This window comes from Heterocephalus glaber, unplaced genomic scaffold (assembly GCF_053883595.1).
Source record: "Heterocephalus glaber isolate CG9 unplaced genomic scaffold, H.glaber_assembly_v1.0 deba00000901, whole genome shotgun sequence".
In the NCBI taxonomy this organism is placed as follows: Eukaryota; Metazoa; Chordata; class Mammalia; order Rodentia; family Bathyergidae; genus Heterocephalus; species Heterocephalus glaber.
The window spans coordinates 15528022-15543975 of record NW_028258171.1 but is presented as its reverse complement, the minus strand read 5'-3'; the positions used below and the strand labels follow the sequence as shown (position 1 = coordinate 15543975).

Genomic DNA, 15954 nt, shown 5'->3' with positions numbered 1-15954 from the left:
TTTTGTCAATAAAAGCTTTAAAGTATCTGCACATATACATTCAAGTTGACAACACTAATAGCTTTGTATCAGAACAAGTTATGCCAGAGAACTCGTAAATTTCAGACATGGTCATATATATGCGATTTGAAATTCATCTCGACACAGATCTTGATAGTGAATCTCTTGATGATAGATACACATCTAGTTTGTCCCGGAACTCATGAAGATAATTATATTGCTGAAAAAGTAAAGATATATTTAAATAACATTGTATAACATTGTATAGTTTGTAGAGCAGAAACAACATTAGTAGGAATCAGGAATCATAAAAACATTTGCTAAGAATAATTCTACATCTTAGACGAAGACTCATTTGCAACTGGGGGAAGTTTTACCTGGCAATAAAGCTGCAAAGAGTCTGCAAAGCGATTGCTTTAAAAACCTCTAAATATCTGAAGGTAACTTGAAATACAGATCAATGTTTTATGAACCTGGAGGAACCCTTCTTCCTTCCTGGCAGGATCAAATAGGATAGCAAACATAGGGGCATTATTTTTGCTAGTATTTTTCTCTACAGAATAAGTAGGGGTGGGGCAGGAGCACTTCGTGCAGCAATTAACAGTGGCCTGTTCAAAAAATCTATAGGGGCCCTACTTTGCTTTTTGTGATGACATAGTCCATCTGGAATGATTTTCTTAAAAAAAAAAAAAATCCTTAAGCAAAATAAAAAGCTTTAAATACTTAATTTGGGATTTAAATAGTTTCCTAAAGGACATTTTCACTCTGCTGATCATCTCATTTCATATCTTCCCCGGGACACTGGAACTTGAATCAGCACAGAGATGCTTGAAGCCTGTTTTCCACAGGAGGTCGGGTGATGAGCTGACAGCTCACCCTGGTGTGGGCCTCATTGTTCAGGATGAAAGATGGAGAACACAGGCATGTTCATACTTCTGTCTGACCATGTGTTCTGTTTTGCATCAAAGAGAAGAAAACTTGAACTTCCCAAATTTGAAGCATCGTTTGATGTGAAGATAATCAGGCCTGGTACAGTGAGGTGGGCCTGTATATGGGCTGTTTGGTGAGTGACCTTATTTAAGCCCAACAGGTTGTTTGGTGACGTCATCTATTGTGCACCACAGTGGCTGAGGCTCCTGGCCCTTGGGAAAGTGGATGGGAGCCCACGGAGCTGCCCAAAGGTCAAGATTCTTTAGAATTCCATTCCTCTAGCGTCTCATCATAAAGCTGAGACAGGCTGCTTGGGAAAAGAAGGCAGGATCTTACTGCTAGATCTACAGATACAGTGAAATTTGCAGTCTTTTGGGTATACTGACTAATACAGAGTACGATCCTTCATATTACTACTGTAATGTTTCTCAGGGGTTAAGGGGAAGATAAATGTGGAAGGTGACCAGTTACCCACAGCAAAGGACAATTAGCACTGCTCTGAACTATGGTCAACGTTTCAATGATACAGTAGGATCATCTTTAGATGTTTTTGGCCAAAAATCTATCCAAAAAATGAACAAAAACTGAACAATAGTAAGTCTTGGAAGAATGAAGTGGAAAGTTTAAAGTTTTTCATTATTTTGTTTAAAATACTGTGGTCTTTTGCAGATACAAGGTGATGTAAACTAAATGTAAACCCAAAAATAAACAAGCGTGTTTGAATAATAGGGTGCTTAGGATTTTCGTGTGAATGCCATTTTGGTTGTGGTAGTACACTGTAGATGTGTGGAATAGGGTGTTTCCAACCACAACCACACAGGCAGGGCCAAGCTCCTCACCTTTATGGTCTGTATGGCTCCGGACCCTCGTACATCTTTCAGGGTGTCTATGGCTTGCTGTGGTGATACCGTGTCAGACAGGTATAGGAGGAGACAAGCAGCTACTAGGAACATACAGTAAAATAAAAACTAGTGAGAGGGCAGGACATTTGGTACTAAGCTTGTCTTGGTGCTGAGGAACCAGTATGGTGTAATTGTTCCAAATGAATTAAAAGACTCAGACCTTTTAGTGTGTGCATTTTGACACTTACATTGTGATCTGAAATGACCGGGGGTTGGAATTAAAGTTTAGCATGCTTCATTCTGGGGTTTTTTGTTTGTTTATTTTTTGAGATAGAAGTAACTCATATATAGTTCATCTATTTACTTTTTCAGTTTTTATTCACTTAAAGTGTACAATTAAGTGAATTTTAATGTATCCACAGATACGTACAACCATCACCACGGTCAATTTTACATTTTTGCCAAAAAGAAAGCCCTGTTCCCTTTGTTGTCACCCTTCCCTGTGACCCCAGTAATCTCTCCTCTAAGTGACCACTGATCTACTTTTTGTTGTCTCTGTACATTTGCAAATTCTAGACATTTCCTATAAATGGGATCATATACTATGTGGTCTTGTGTGGCTTCTTTCTCCTGTGTGTTCAAGGTTCATATTGTACCATGGGGAGTGGATATACCATGCTGGGTCCATCCACTCCTCAGCTGGTGGGCATTCAGACTGTTCCCACTCTGGCTACTGTGATTAATGGCTGCTGTAAACTCCTCCTGTCCAAGTCTGGGTGAACTGTTGTATTTCTTCGCGTGTATACCTAGGAGTGGAATTGCTGAGTCACATGATAATTCCAGTTCGCTCCTATGAACAGACTAATTTCCCAAGGCAGCTGCACCATTTTACACTCCTGCCAGTAGTGTGTGAGGAGGACTCTAATTTTATTTTATTTTTTAATTTTTTGGTACTGGGGATTGAACTCGGGACCTTGCGCTTGTGAGGCAGGTGGTAGAACTAAGGAGGACTATAATTTTGAGGCATCCTCACTGATACTTGTTATTTTCCTTTTTTCAAAAAATCATAACCATCCTGATTGAATGTCAAATGGTATCCACTGTGGCCCTGATTTGCATTTCTCTGATTACTGATTATGTTAAACATCTCTTTCATGTATTTATTGGCCACGTGTATATTTTGTTGGGAGAGATGTTTATTTAGATCATTTTGCCCAGTTTTTAAATTGGGTTGTGTTTTTATTCTGAGTTGTATTCTGGCTACAAGTTCTTCATCAAATATATGGTTTGGAAATATTTTTTCCCTTTCTGTGGGTTGTCTTCAATTTCGATAGTATCCTTTGAAACACAAAGGTTGTTAATTTTGATGCTGTTCAACACTAAAAGAAATAACTTACTCTAATAAGAGTTTTCATGAACTATTTTTGTTTTCCTTCACACATTTAAATAAAAAAAAAGTAAGTCATTAAATTTGGTATATATATATATATATATGTTGTCTATTTAGAAGTTATGCCAAATATAATACCTACACAGGGGGAACATTAGGAAAATAAGACTGCAGGTGCTAAGACTTATAAATGATGTACAGAATCCTCTAAAAAGCTGAAAATACCTTCCATTTCCATACAAGCTTTCTAGGGAACACCCACGTTTGAAAACCTTAAATCTTTTGAATCTTGGAAACTTATATTGTGTTTGTTTGTTTTTGGTACCGGGGATCGAACTCGGGTCCTTGCACTTGCACAGCAGTTGGCGAAACCACTGAGCTAAATCCCCGGCCCAGAAATTTGTAATGTGTTTTGTCACATTTTAATATAAAGTGAACATGGCCCAGAAAAAGGAGTTTGGCTATTTTGAGGTTAAAAAAAATTAATAATAAAAGTATATTTCTTACCAAGACAGGATCTCCCAAGTCCTCTATAACAGCTGAAAGGGAAATACAGTTTTGAAGTTTGTATATTTCATTCCATCCCAGGTTACAAATAAACACTTATTTTTTCTGCCTACCATTTATAACTCTTATGCTTATTAGTACAGTGCCTTGCACACAGACATTAATTGATTTAACCAAAAGCAAACTGTGCTTATTTATTTGATAGGAAGTATTCTGAACAGATCCAGGTAGACTGGATCTCTTTGAACCCCAGGATCTACATCTGAAAAATGCAGCATGTTACTAAATAGATAGAAATCAGGCTTTTTACTAACTGCCACTTTGATTCTTTTCCTCTTTTAGAAAAAATCTAGTGTTTACAGGACAGATGCTATCCACACTGTAACCCTTCAGTCAGCTCCTAAGAGTGTGCAGAAGTAGCAGATCAGAGGGGTTTAAAGCAGGAGCTGGAATCCTAGGTCTGTCCTTTGCTGGATGTGTGAGCTAGAAAACGGTGACAGCACCGTGCCTGCATCAGTGAGGATTCAGTGAGGCGGCATCTGTAAAGGGCACAGAGCCTGGCATAGAGTAAGAAGTAAATGAATGTTGGTTGCTGTCATCTACTGGTGTGAAGAAAGCAGTTTGCAAACATAGAGTCTCCAGAAAAAGGAGGGTCAACCTCAAAGCTGTGAGACTATATTTTTAGTCATTTTCAAAGATCCTAAAAACCAAATTACACCTAATTTGCATAGTGGTTGTACGAACCTAATTCAGTACTGGTGACTTATCATCAAGTACTGTAGTGTATGGAGGATAAAGCTATAGATAGTTATCACACTGTAGGATTCATGGACAAAATGGGGACTGACCCCTAGCGTTACTCTACAGAGTCCCTGTAAGCCTGTTCCAGAGAGATGATTCTATACACACACACACCGAGGTAGATCATTTTAGTGACTTTCTGCAAGATCAATGCTGTTTTACACTGAGGTACTTTCATCGTCTCTGATGAATTCCTACTCATCTTTCAAAACCCAGCTCAGTGTATTTCCTGAGCTGCCTCTGTGCCCGAAGGAGAGGTCTGTGATCTTCCTGCCTCTCCGTGTTGCATTCTTAGTAGCACGTTCCCCAAGGATGAGGACTGCCTCATTTTGTGGTCTGTATTCGGTACACAGTGGGTGACATGGGCCTGAAACCCCTCAAAAAGACCAGCTGAAGTCTTTAGCCCTTCAGGCACCTGTGAATGTGACCTTGTTTGTGAGTGTAACTAAGTTGAGATGAGCTAATGGGGCACTAATCCAATCTAGTATTTTCAGAGGAGGAAAGCTCCACATGAGACAGGCACAGTAAATTGTGCAATGGTAGAGGCAGGGATTGGAGTGCTGCAGCTGCGAGCCAAGGATTGATGGCCACGCCCCAGAGGCCTGGAAGAGGCCCGCGGATGGTTTGAGCTTAGAGAGCACAGCTTTGTTAACACCTCCATTTTGGACTTCTGGCCTCCAGAACATTTCTGTGTTTCTGTGTTGTAAGAGACCCAGTTTTCCTTTTTATTTTTTAAAATTTTTACTCTTTGGTACCAGGGATCGAACTCGGGACCTTGCATTCACGAAGCAGGTGGTGGAACCACTGAGCTAAATCCCTGGCCCTAGTTTGCCTTTTTAAAGGCAACAGAATGGACAGAAAATTACCTTTATCAAAAGGGTCACTTTGGACACCTTCAAAAGATCTAGAACAAGGAAAACTCTTAGCCATCTGATGCTTTATTTCATGGCAGCCTGAAACATTCAACATAGGCAAAGTGATCCATCCGTCTGTCCGTCTTGTTTGTATTTTGCCTGAATATCAGGGCTGCTAGAGTTTAAGTTCCACTAAACTGACCTAGTCTGTGGCTCTGGAAACCTCAGTAGAGGCTGCTTTCAAAAATTTATTTAGGGCTGGAGATTTAGCTCAGTGGCATCATGCCTGCCTTGCAAGCGCAAGGTCCAGAGTTCTATCCCTGGTACCAAAAAAAAAAAAAAAAACGAAAAATTATTTATAAAAAAAGAGAACTGTTTTGAAAAGTGGATCCCCAAACTGGAAAATATTTTCACTAGCTGCATCTAACATTATTTTGTCTACATATATTTATCAGAAAATTAAGCAAAGACAACTGAATCTATTCTGACATTTTGTCTTTACAGTTAGAACTAGAGGAGTGGGTATGCTTTGGGAAAGTTTGGAAACTATATTGCCAGTCCTGTAAGCTACAGTTCTTGTAGATCAGTTGAGCTTGGCCACAAACAGGTGTTCTGTTGTCAGAGACTCTTGTGCTGTGGGTTTGCCTTCAGAGCTGGCACTGGACGTGAGGTCCCTGGGCTGCAGGGTTAAGAGGAGAAGGGCAGGATTTGCCCTGTGTCTGTAGCTCTAGCTCAAAGCAGTGACTTGAGACACCTTTGGGGTTTTTGAGGTGTCCAACTATTTAGCACCCTACCCTGTTCCAGAAAAGAGTAAGTGGCTTATTAGGATGAGAAATGTCCAATAAGCCCAGCGAAGGAACAGTTTTCTCACTGTGGCTGGCTCGTTTGCCCTGCAGGTCGAACTTCCGGCAGAGCAGCTACTGTCATTGTCCACAGCGCTGCTCCTCATCTTTGTGACATGATGCTCTCCTACCTCTTGTCACTTCCTTCCACCTTTTCTCCAAGCTACTTCTCTCATTTTTTCCATTTCCTTAATCTATTTTGTTATACACAGAATTCTCTCCACCTCTTAGGTAGCGAGTGTCCCATCTCATTCTGGTAGCACATTCATGTCAAATACAATGTTTAAGTCATATTTTAAGATTGCTCATTGCTTAAGAATAATTGTTTTGCTGTAAATTTTGGAAAAAAATGAATTTTCTTGCTATTGAAAGCAAATACAGTAAACTATTAATACGCTAGCCAATGAGTGAGATGTTGTTATACAAAAAAAACATCGTTATACAAAAATAACATTAGGGGAGCATTCCCCAAATTGCAGCAAAAGGTCTCAGACAAAACTAAAGGAGAAAAGCTCCTATAACCTTATTTTAAAGATTTCCAAATCTACTTCTTTATTGCCCTGTTCTTGAAAAGTAGAACAGTAAATATCTGGGTGCTTACTCTGTGCTAGGCACTGGGCTAGTACTTTCCATGCATTCTGTTCTTTTAATCCTTGCAACCAAAATAGGAGGTTAATAACTGAGAAGTTCAAGCAATCATTTGGCCTGGGCTGTTTCCCATGTAGTGGATGGAGAAAAGGACACGTACTGTATTATGGTTTTCCGGTTATTTCTGAGGCAGATTGCAAGCTCCTCCATTATTTCCCAGCAGCTGGCTATGTCGGGCGCCTCTCCGTCTGGGATAGGGTGATGGTGAGCGATAATTCCACACTGCTGGTAGGAATCCAGAAGGTTTGGGACTCTATATTTGGATAGTTCCCCTCTGGTACAGAAAACAAATATGTCCTGGATACCATAGCTCTTCAGTTCTTCTGGCAACGGCCAAGATACACACAGACACACACACATACAGAACATTACAAATTTAAATAGAGTCAAGAGGGAGAATATGAAGTTTCTTAAACCAAACTAATAATAAGTGAATTCATAGATTTGAAACGCCTATTTATGGGCGGGGGATTTAGCTCAGTGGTTCCACCGCCTGCCTCGCAAGCACAAGGTCCCGAGTTTGATCCACGGTAGCAAAAAAAGAAAAAAAGAATAGTCAGAAATGCTTATTTATATATAACAGCAGAACCAGAAGGTGATTAGAATTAAACCAGATTGATTTCTAAATCAAAATATTTTTTACTGAATTTCAAGATGAGTCAATTCTTTTGCTCTTCCTGCAGGAAAACAATTGTTTTTGCATAAATATTGCTTCAAAATAAATTTGAAAATACCAAATACTCAAAAATAAAAAGAGGGCTGCGGATTTAGCTCAGTGGCATAGCACCTGCCTGGCAAGTGTGAGGTCTTGAGTTCCAGCCCTGGTACCAAAAAAAAAAAAATAAAATAAAGTAAAAAATAAAAATAAAAATAAGCCCTTGGGCTGGGCGCAGTGGCCTGTAATCCCAGCTACTTGGAAGGCTGAGACAGGAGGACTGCAGGTTTGAGGCCAATTTGGGCAATTTAGTGAGACTCTATCTCAAAAATAAAAGGGGTTGGGGATGTAGCTGGATAGTAAAGTGCTTGCCTAGCGTGGGTTCAGTTACCAGTACCACAACAAACAAAACCCACACCACATCACCCTAACAATTCTTGAGGAGGAACGAGAGAACATTTTCTTTTTCTCGTATACTTCATCACTTTACTGTTTTTTTTTTCTTTGTTTTGTTTTTTGGTACCAGGGATCAAACTCGGGACCTTGCACTTGCAAGGCAGGCGGCAGCACCACTGAGCTAAATCCCTGGCCCTCACTTTACTGTTTTACTGTAAGCCTCATATATAAAATCTCCAGTTATAGCTCGTGTTCGCCCTCATATCTACACTGTACCACACACCATTGTGCATTTAATCTTATGGAGTAGGACTAGGTCCCTAGAAAATAAAGTACTACCTGTATCAAACTTACATTATGTAGCTATTTTTACTATAGTGATATGAACTGAGAAACATTACTATAAGAACTGTATACACTTGGGAGGGCTGGGGATTTAGCTCAGTGGTTCTGGCGCCTGCCTCGCAAGCACGAGGTCGTGAGTTCGATCCCCGGTACCAAAAAAAAAAAAAAAAAAGAATTGTATACACTTGGGCTGGGGATTTAGCTCAGTGGTTCCATTGCCTGCTGTGCAAGTGCAAGGACCTGAGTTTGATCCCCGGTACCAAAAAAAAAAAAAATTTGCTTAATACTTAAAAGCTGGTAGAATAATATTTAGGATTTATTAAAGGAAAATTTAACATGGAATTAAGATTCCTGAATATTTTTAAAAGAGCAGGTAGTCCTCTGTTTGCCTTTTGCACACTTTGGATAATTTCTCCTATCCAGAGTAAAGGCTGGTTGTCACATGTTTCCTAGAAATGACTCAGAGTCGTACCATAGAAACTGTTGAAGGGAGAGTTTAGGACTTCCCCCAATAGATCTTTCTGTCTGTTTATATACTGGATTCCATTTAATATTTTATTGCAAAACAAGGCTGAGGCAGGAGGGTTGCTGCGAGTTTGAGGTCAGCCTGAACTACATAGTGAGACCCTGTCTCAAAAACAAAACAGACAACAAAAAAAGAGCTTTGCATAAAAAAATCTGGAAATACCTTCTATACAAGATACTAAATAAACAGGGCATTCCAAACCGTCCAAGATTGGTCTTGAGCCAGTGATTCAAGTTATATTTTGTTTATGACTTAAACGTTACCCAAATGGAAATTTCCTACTGTAGTGGGTGTGTCTAAAGCAAAATATCTTTATGAGTATACTGCAAGGGTCAACTCATCTGTTAGCTTCTTTAAGTCTTTTTTGCTAGGTAAGTAATAAAGCACATTACATATTTTTATTTTCTGTATTACAAGTATATTAGTAGGACTAGTAGGCTTGAGATAGTGTAGGCCAAGCAGAATAAATTATTGTGAAAATTCACTCTTGTTAGTGATAACATGCTACCTGCGTGTCAAAATCAGGAAACTGGAGGCAGCAGTGGTCGCAACCCCTCAGGATGGAAGGCTAGTTCCCACCCTGCCTTTCCCACCAGGATGCTGGCTTTCTGTATTTTCTCCCCAAGATGGACAATTTCCCTGCGGCCTCTGGGTTCTCAGCCCACGGTTCATTTCTATGACTGTGCAGGGAACAGCACATTCAAAGTTCCGGGTAGTGTGAAATCTGTTTTATTTAGATACTTTTTCCCCCTACACATTCTAACTTCAATATAATACTCAGTAAAAAGCAAGGCCATGTTTAAGTAAATGATGAGTTCTCTGTGTCCTTCACAAATACTTACTTACACATTAAAAGAAGTTTATAGTTTGAAACCTCATAAAATCATGAGCATTTATTTTATATATTAAGAAGAGACTATAAGTTTGTTCCTTTTAACAATGAGATTTCAGTTTGTTTTTCAAAAAACTATTTGTATGATGGTTGTCTCATAGTACACCTACCTGTATCTTTTTGAATATTTCTTCTAACATCTTTAAATTTGCAACCTATACATAATAATAAGGTGAAGTAAAAAGTCAGTATTTTGTCATTTATGACAGGCATATTTAGATACTTGTATAGCTTCTTTAGAAAGTCATTCCACATGGTTATGTATTTGTTTCAACTCCATTTTAATATGAATTTTATTTTCTTAGATTCTTTTTTTGGTACCAGGGGTCAAACTCGGGACCTTGCACTTTCGAGGGAGGCGGTGGAACCACTGAGCTAAAATCCCCAGCCCTCTTTCTTAGATTCTTAGGAACATAATTATAGAGATCCATAGATCCCTGCTGAAGGAACCACTCATCCAGGACTTTGCTTTGTGTGTTTCTGTAACACGAACTTGACTGTAGTCTTCATAGTCTTCAGAGTCACTGGTACCTCAGGGTTTAAATTTTATTGAAATAGCTAAACCATGTCTAGGGCCATACCACCCTGAATGCACCCAATCTCATCTGAAATATCAAAGTCAGAAACACAGAGCTCTGAATGCAGGTCTGGAAGGACTGAAGACTAGGTCTGCATTCCTTTACAGGAGCTCACTTTAAGTGAGTTTCCCGCTACTGGTCTAGGGACTTCTCTTAGTGCACAGCACACAGAATAATGTGTCAGCTGACGGAAGCTGTCCTAAGTGTATGATAGGAGGCCCACTGCCGTGTTACCTACCTGGGAGAGCACATAAACCGAGAAACTGAGAGCAATTCACTCGTGACAGAGGTAGCCTGAAAGGAGAAATTTTCAAGGTTAGTTTTCGGTCACTTAAAAAATTATAAATGAAAACTCAGATTCAACTTAACCAGCATGAGCATGTGCCACCGAGTAGGAGTGTTTACAAAAGTCACAAGTCCAAAATTCGCAGTTAATGCCAATAGGTGGATCACAAAAAGGCCCAGAAATGCTAAAAGTTTTTAAACAGAGACTTATTTACTTCGTTACAAATTCAGGTGTTAAAACAGCAACTTAATTTAAATTTAGCTTAATAACACCAATGCCTGGATCACAACAGGAAGCACACAGTATACGGGAGCCATCCTGCTGTGTGTTTGCCTGAGATATTTAGTGTTACAGATTGAGTATCCCTTATAGGAAATGCTGGGGACCAGATGTGTTTCAGATTTTGGAGTTTTTGCCTTTGAAATATTTGCCTAGATATTACCAGTCTGAAATCCTGAATACCCTTAAACCCCAAACATTTTGAATGCCAAGTTGATGCTCCAAAATTTTGAATTTTGGAGTGCATCAAATTTCAGATGAGTGGGGAACACTCAACCTTCGGGAAATGAGCTGCAAAGTGACCATCTGACAATTTCATCTCTAGCACTCATTTACATTGCTAGTTTAAGGGGTTTTTTTTGGTAGGGATACCTTAATAGATAGCATTTCATACAGTGAAAACCACAGGCTATTCACTTTCATCATAAAGGATTTTGATTAAAATGAAATAATGTCAAGAAATCACATTCCCAGTTTGCAGTACTCGGGGACAGGCCCACCTTGTCTGCTAGTCAGGAGGTAAAAGTAGAATAGAACTGGAGGCATCACACAAAGGGTATCTGACGTTGGAAACTAGATGAGCTTTTGAGTTTATACAGGGGCTTAAAGGAGAAAATGAAAAGTAACGCTGGAAGTAGACTATAGGCAGAAACTCTTTGGTTTTATCACATCCAAGTGACTTTTATCTTAAAGTCTGCTGATAGAGGCATTACTGTGGCAAATAGTTATAAGTATTATCTAGGATTTAATAAAAATGATTAAATAACTCAATATCTCATCCTATATTTGGTAAACTATTTTTGTCTTAAAGAGAAGTAGATTTTGGTGGGAGATCATTTCAAAATCTTACCTCTACTCCTTACTTAACTTGCTTCCATTATGATGTTCTCAAAAAAAAAAAAGCTTTATTCTGTGTCAAGATATCCCTTAAAGATTAGAGTTATATGCTCAGCAGAAGAGGTCATTTAATATTTTCAATATGCACCCTGTATTCTGCAGAGATTAAGACATAACATCAAATATCTTGGCTCATTGACCAAAAATGCTGACATACCATGAAATATGGATTGGAGTCTGTTCATCTTCAATAGGTTCTTCATCCGAGGAGTCAAACTCACTTGGCTGTATTGAAGTAAACTTAAAAAAAAAAGTTCTGTTACATAGCTATAAAAATATATACATATATAACTGTAAAAATGTATACATATGGGCCGGGGATTTAGCCCAGTGGTTCCGTCGCCTGCCTCGCAAGCGCAAGGACCTGAGTTCAATCCCTGGTACCAAAAAAACAAAAACAAAAACCAAAAATGTATACATATACTTTTAGCATAGCTAACCCTTGCTTAAACACCCACTGAATTCCTATTTGCAACTTATTCAGTTATCAATTTGGATAGCAATTTCAAAAATAAATGATTATCATTTACCATCCTATTAATAACTACACCAGTGCACAGTGGAAAGAGAGCTGGCCTGGGAACCATGAACTCCGGTTTCTGATCTTGGCTTTGATATAATCTCAGACATCCTGCTTTAGATCTCAGTTTTCCTCTACTATCAAGTGAGGAGATTTGTTTACCTGTTCACAACAGTGTTTAGTCTCATTTGCCAAGCTGTGAAGGTGCACAGCCCCCTTGCTGCAGAGTCAGTGTGTGTACTCATTGCAGGAGAAGGGTGTTTGTGTCAGAGTGGAAGCAGGAACATGTGCTGCCAAGCAGAGGTAGGAGGCACCGACTAGGTAGAAGCAGCAGAAGGCTGCATAGCAGAGATGCTGTGTTCTGGGTTCTGAACGAGTGGCAGGAGGCTTCTAGGCAGACGGGGAAGAAGCTAAGGCAACTGAGGCAAAAGAGAGCTTTTCTGTTCAGGAACTGTGATATCAAAGTACAGATGAAGCGGCAGAGACAAAGCTAGTAAAAGTTCTACTCGCCCCATCACTCAAACAAAACAAAAACAAAACCCATGCAGCTTGGCAGTTTGGGAGTGCAGGTGGACAGCCTGCCACCTACTTCGTGAATCACAGGACTAGAACAATGGAACATTGGAAATGGCCCTTCTTGGGTGGTGATCTGGGCAGTGGGGACTTAATCCTGGAGGTGGCATTTCTACATGAAGACTTCTGCACTCCCCGTTAGGATTTAAGGACCAAAACGAAAACACACCCTTTTCTTACTCCCTAGTTGGAACCAGCTGATAGGTAAGATCTTGGAATGGCAAATGCAGATCAAAATGCTAGTTTCATTTGTGTCAAATGGAGGATGTAGCTTAAGCGACGGCCAAGTCAAAGCGCCACTTCTTCACCCCAGATTCACACGGACGAAACCACCCAGTCACAGGCCTAGATGGACACCGAAGGCTCCCGTGTGACAGTGACCAGAAAGCGAGGACAAGTGGAGCAGGTGGCCTGGGTGAGGGACAGTTGGCGTCCTCCTCGCGGAAACGGGGATTCGCAAGTGTCGCTGACGCCCAGTGCCCTGCCTAGCCGGGAGGCTGTGTTCTACTGCGGTCCTGTTTGTCCCTGGAAGATTACGCGGCGAAGTCAGCGTAGGTGGTGGCTTTGAGCTGCTCGGGGTAACCTGTAGTGTTAGAGTCGACCGAACCCGACGGGGCGCTTTCAATGGCTGCGGAGACTGGGAGCAGGTAGAGGGGCCTCAGAATCTCGCCGGCCTGTTCGTCCTCTGAAGCAATTTTTATGGATCGAGATTTTAAGTTTGTGTGTCCCGTTCACGGTGCCTCTCCCGGCCAGGTGTGCTCGAGTCGTATCCGGCCGGACCTTCTGAACCCAGGGAAGCCCGAGCTCGGTGGCCTGGGGGTGGCGTCAGTCTGATGTCGCCTGCCAGCTGCGAGAGGGCGTTCGCACACTTGGTCGTCTCCAGGGGGCGCAGGGCAGCCCCAGGAGACAGCCCCGGGGACTGGGGTGTCACACAGGCTGCTATCCCGCCTAGGTCCTCTGTGCCTCAGTTTCCTCCTTGTCGCGGATCTCGTCCGGCACCGGTGCGGGAAGCGCCACCTCCCGGGCCCACAGAACGGTTACTGCGCGAGTCGGGTCGCGACCCGGTGCGGGCCACCAGCACCGCCCCAACACCGGGCTCCAAATCGCTCCTATCCCGGCGGTTCCGCTCCTGTCGGCCCCCGCCCGCCCGATTAGACTCACCGGCTTCATAGCTGGCTGCCGCCTCCTGGACCCGTGCAGCCTCCCCCCGCGGCTCCGCTGCTCCGCTGCTCCGCTGCTCCGCTGCCTCCCGGCTCCGAGCCCCCCTACGCCCGCAGCTCATTGGTGCATCTTTGGGAGGTGGGGAGCGGCGTCTTCCCAGGAGCCAATCAGAGCTTCGCCTTGTTTCTTACTCCGCCTCTGGGTTCCCTGACTCGGCCTTTAACCGTTCATTGGTTCTTAGAAGGCCTTTGAAAGACGCGCGGGAGGAGGACTCTGTAGAACGCTGATTGGCTGGAGGGCTTTCTCCTCTCGCCAATTAGGAGCTTGGAGGGCTCGCGGGGCGGGGGAGAGGGCGGGGAAAAGGGAGGGGAGAAAGCGTCTCCTAGCAGCCAACGCCCTTTGGGACGCTTTGATAGGCGCTTACTGGTACCAGGGCAGGGACATTTTGTTTGCTTTTCCTAAAGACTTATTTTTTAAGGGCATAGTGGTAGTGCGGAGCACTGCACTGGCGTGTTCACTTGAAAACGCATCCTGTACACTTTGTAATTACAGTCGTATCCAGTCATATAGACACTATGGTAAAGACTAAAAATCCAGCGTATAAACATATTTTATATGCTTAAGACTATGTTCTTTACCACTCTAAAATCTAAACAAGTTATCCCTATTCAAGGTCCTGGGCTTAGCCAGTGAAGTTCCACGAACCGTTTTAGAAAGACGGAAAGCCAGGTAATTTCCTCTCTAAGTTTCTGCATGAAACTTTCCATTCTGGCCCGAGACACAATGCAGGTGCACAGATCTGGCCAAAATAGCTCAAGCTTCCTAGGGGGAGGCAGTGCCACGGCAGAGCAGACGCCGGAAGTACAATCCCAGAGGGTTGTCTATGGCACCGTCAGAAACGGAACTTACAGTTGATAGAGCGGCCCATGCAGGACATAGGTTGAGCAAGCAGTGAGTAAAGCACCCCTCCCTCGGAGGGGCCGCCACCCTAGAACTCTCCGGTTCAAATAATCCTCCGTTCAGTCCTCGGTTTTTCAGGAAGTTTCGGAGACAGTCAGCTCTGAATAGTTTTGCTGGTCCATGACATCGCATGGGTGACATCTATTGTGACTGAGGCTCAAGAATCACTTTGTATTCTGAGCATCTGCAGCAGCTAGGAAAGACAGCACGGGAGTTCCCTCACCAAGACAGGGAAGCGTCCAGAAACAGTTCTCAAAGCTAAGGTCCTTAATGTCCTCCCCACCTCCTGCCTCTCCCTGTACCGTCTCAGGTTCCAGGGTTTGTTTTTTTGCCCTTACAAAAAACAGTGTTTCCCATTCAGTAGTCATTACCTTATGTTTTTCCTCCTAACCACTTGTTTTTCTTCATTGGGTCTTTTGTGTGAATGGTTATCTGAAAGGGGACAAAAATGTTTTCTATAATAAAACATTTTATGCCCCTTACCTAGAAAGGCACATCATGTTTGGAAATGAGTTAGGGTGGAACTCTGAATGTTCAGAAAGGTCCAACATGAATTTATTCAACACGAGCTTACATAACCTCTTACTTCTCTATCCTGATCATTTATCTAGTGCACAGCCTAGGAAAACACCAATCCCTCTCTGGAAACAGCTGCATTTAATAATTCAATGCCCACTAAGATGTGTGTACAAGAGAAAAGGTACAGGAGGGTAGAAGAGTCAGGCTGGCGATTCATTGCGGAAAACTGCAGCTAATGCAGAAAGCCAAGCACAAGTCAAAGGAAGTTAGATATTCCCAGAGTAGGGAAGAGTCTGATCTATCAGGAGTGGTGGAGAGGTCTGTCGCTGGTGTATGCCTTTCCCAGGGCGTAGCTTTTGGCTGCAAACATACAATCGGAATGCACTCAGTCTCTGTATCAGAAATGTAAAGCCAAGCAGCAGCTCAATTTCAGGAGGTCCTGTCAGAGTAAGCCCCCTTCCATGAGAATTGTGTGTGACCTACGTGGTCCAGCCAGCAGCCATGCTGTTTTTACAGTTTTTGTCCCCACCGAGGGCTGTCCCAGTCTGTACTG

The 15954-nt window shown here is 42.1% G+C and overlaps 1 protein-coding gene across 11 annotated transcripts; it reads right to left on the bottom strand.

Moving 5' to 3' along the window:
- On the bottom strand, window positions 1-15027 carry Cdkn3 (cyclin dependent kinase inhibitor 3). 11 transcript variants are annotated; one of them, XM_021262037.1, is made up of 9 exons: window positions 14832-15027; window positions 11826-11908; window positions 10445-10500; window positions 9739-9783; window positions 6915-7137; window positions 3670-3701; window positions 2447-2578; window positions 1770-1873; window positions 1-220 (listed from the first exon to the last, which is right to left on the bottom strand). In XM_021262037.1, the coding sequence occupies exons 1-9, from the start codon at window positions 15021-15023 to the stop codon at window positions 134-136; spliced, it is 954 nt and encodes a 317-aa protein (XP_021117696.1). In that variant the 5' UTR covers window positions 15024-15027; the 3' UTR covers window positions 1-133. The 11 variants fall into 11 exon arrangements, with proteins under 11 accessions (XP_021117696.1, XP_021117700.1, XP_021117701.1 ...); XM_021262041.1 differs by having other exon boundaries at window positions 1770-1870; XM_021262042.1 differs by having other exon boundaries at window positions 6915-7134.
- Between the last annotated feature and the right edge of the window lie 927 nt (window positions 15028-15954).

Coding starts and splice junctions, on each gene's coding strand:
- Cdkn3 (XM_021262037.1), bottom strand. CDS start 15,023: ATGTCACCCATGCGATGTCATGGACCAGCAAAACTATTCAGAGCTGAC. Junction 11,909..14,831: donor CATGGGCCGCTCTATCAACT/GTAAGTTCCGTT, acceptor TTTTTTTTTAAG/TTTACTTCAATACAGCCAAG. Junction 10,501..11,825: donor ACTCCAATCCATATTTCATG/GTATGTCAGCAT, acceptor TTCTCCTTTCAG/GCTACCTCTGTCACGAGTGA.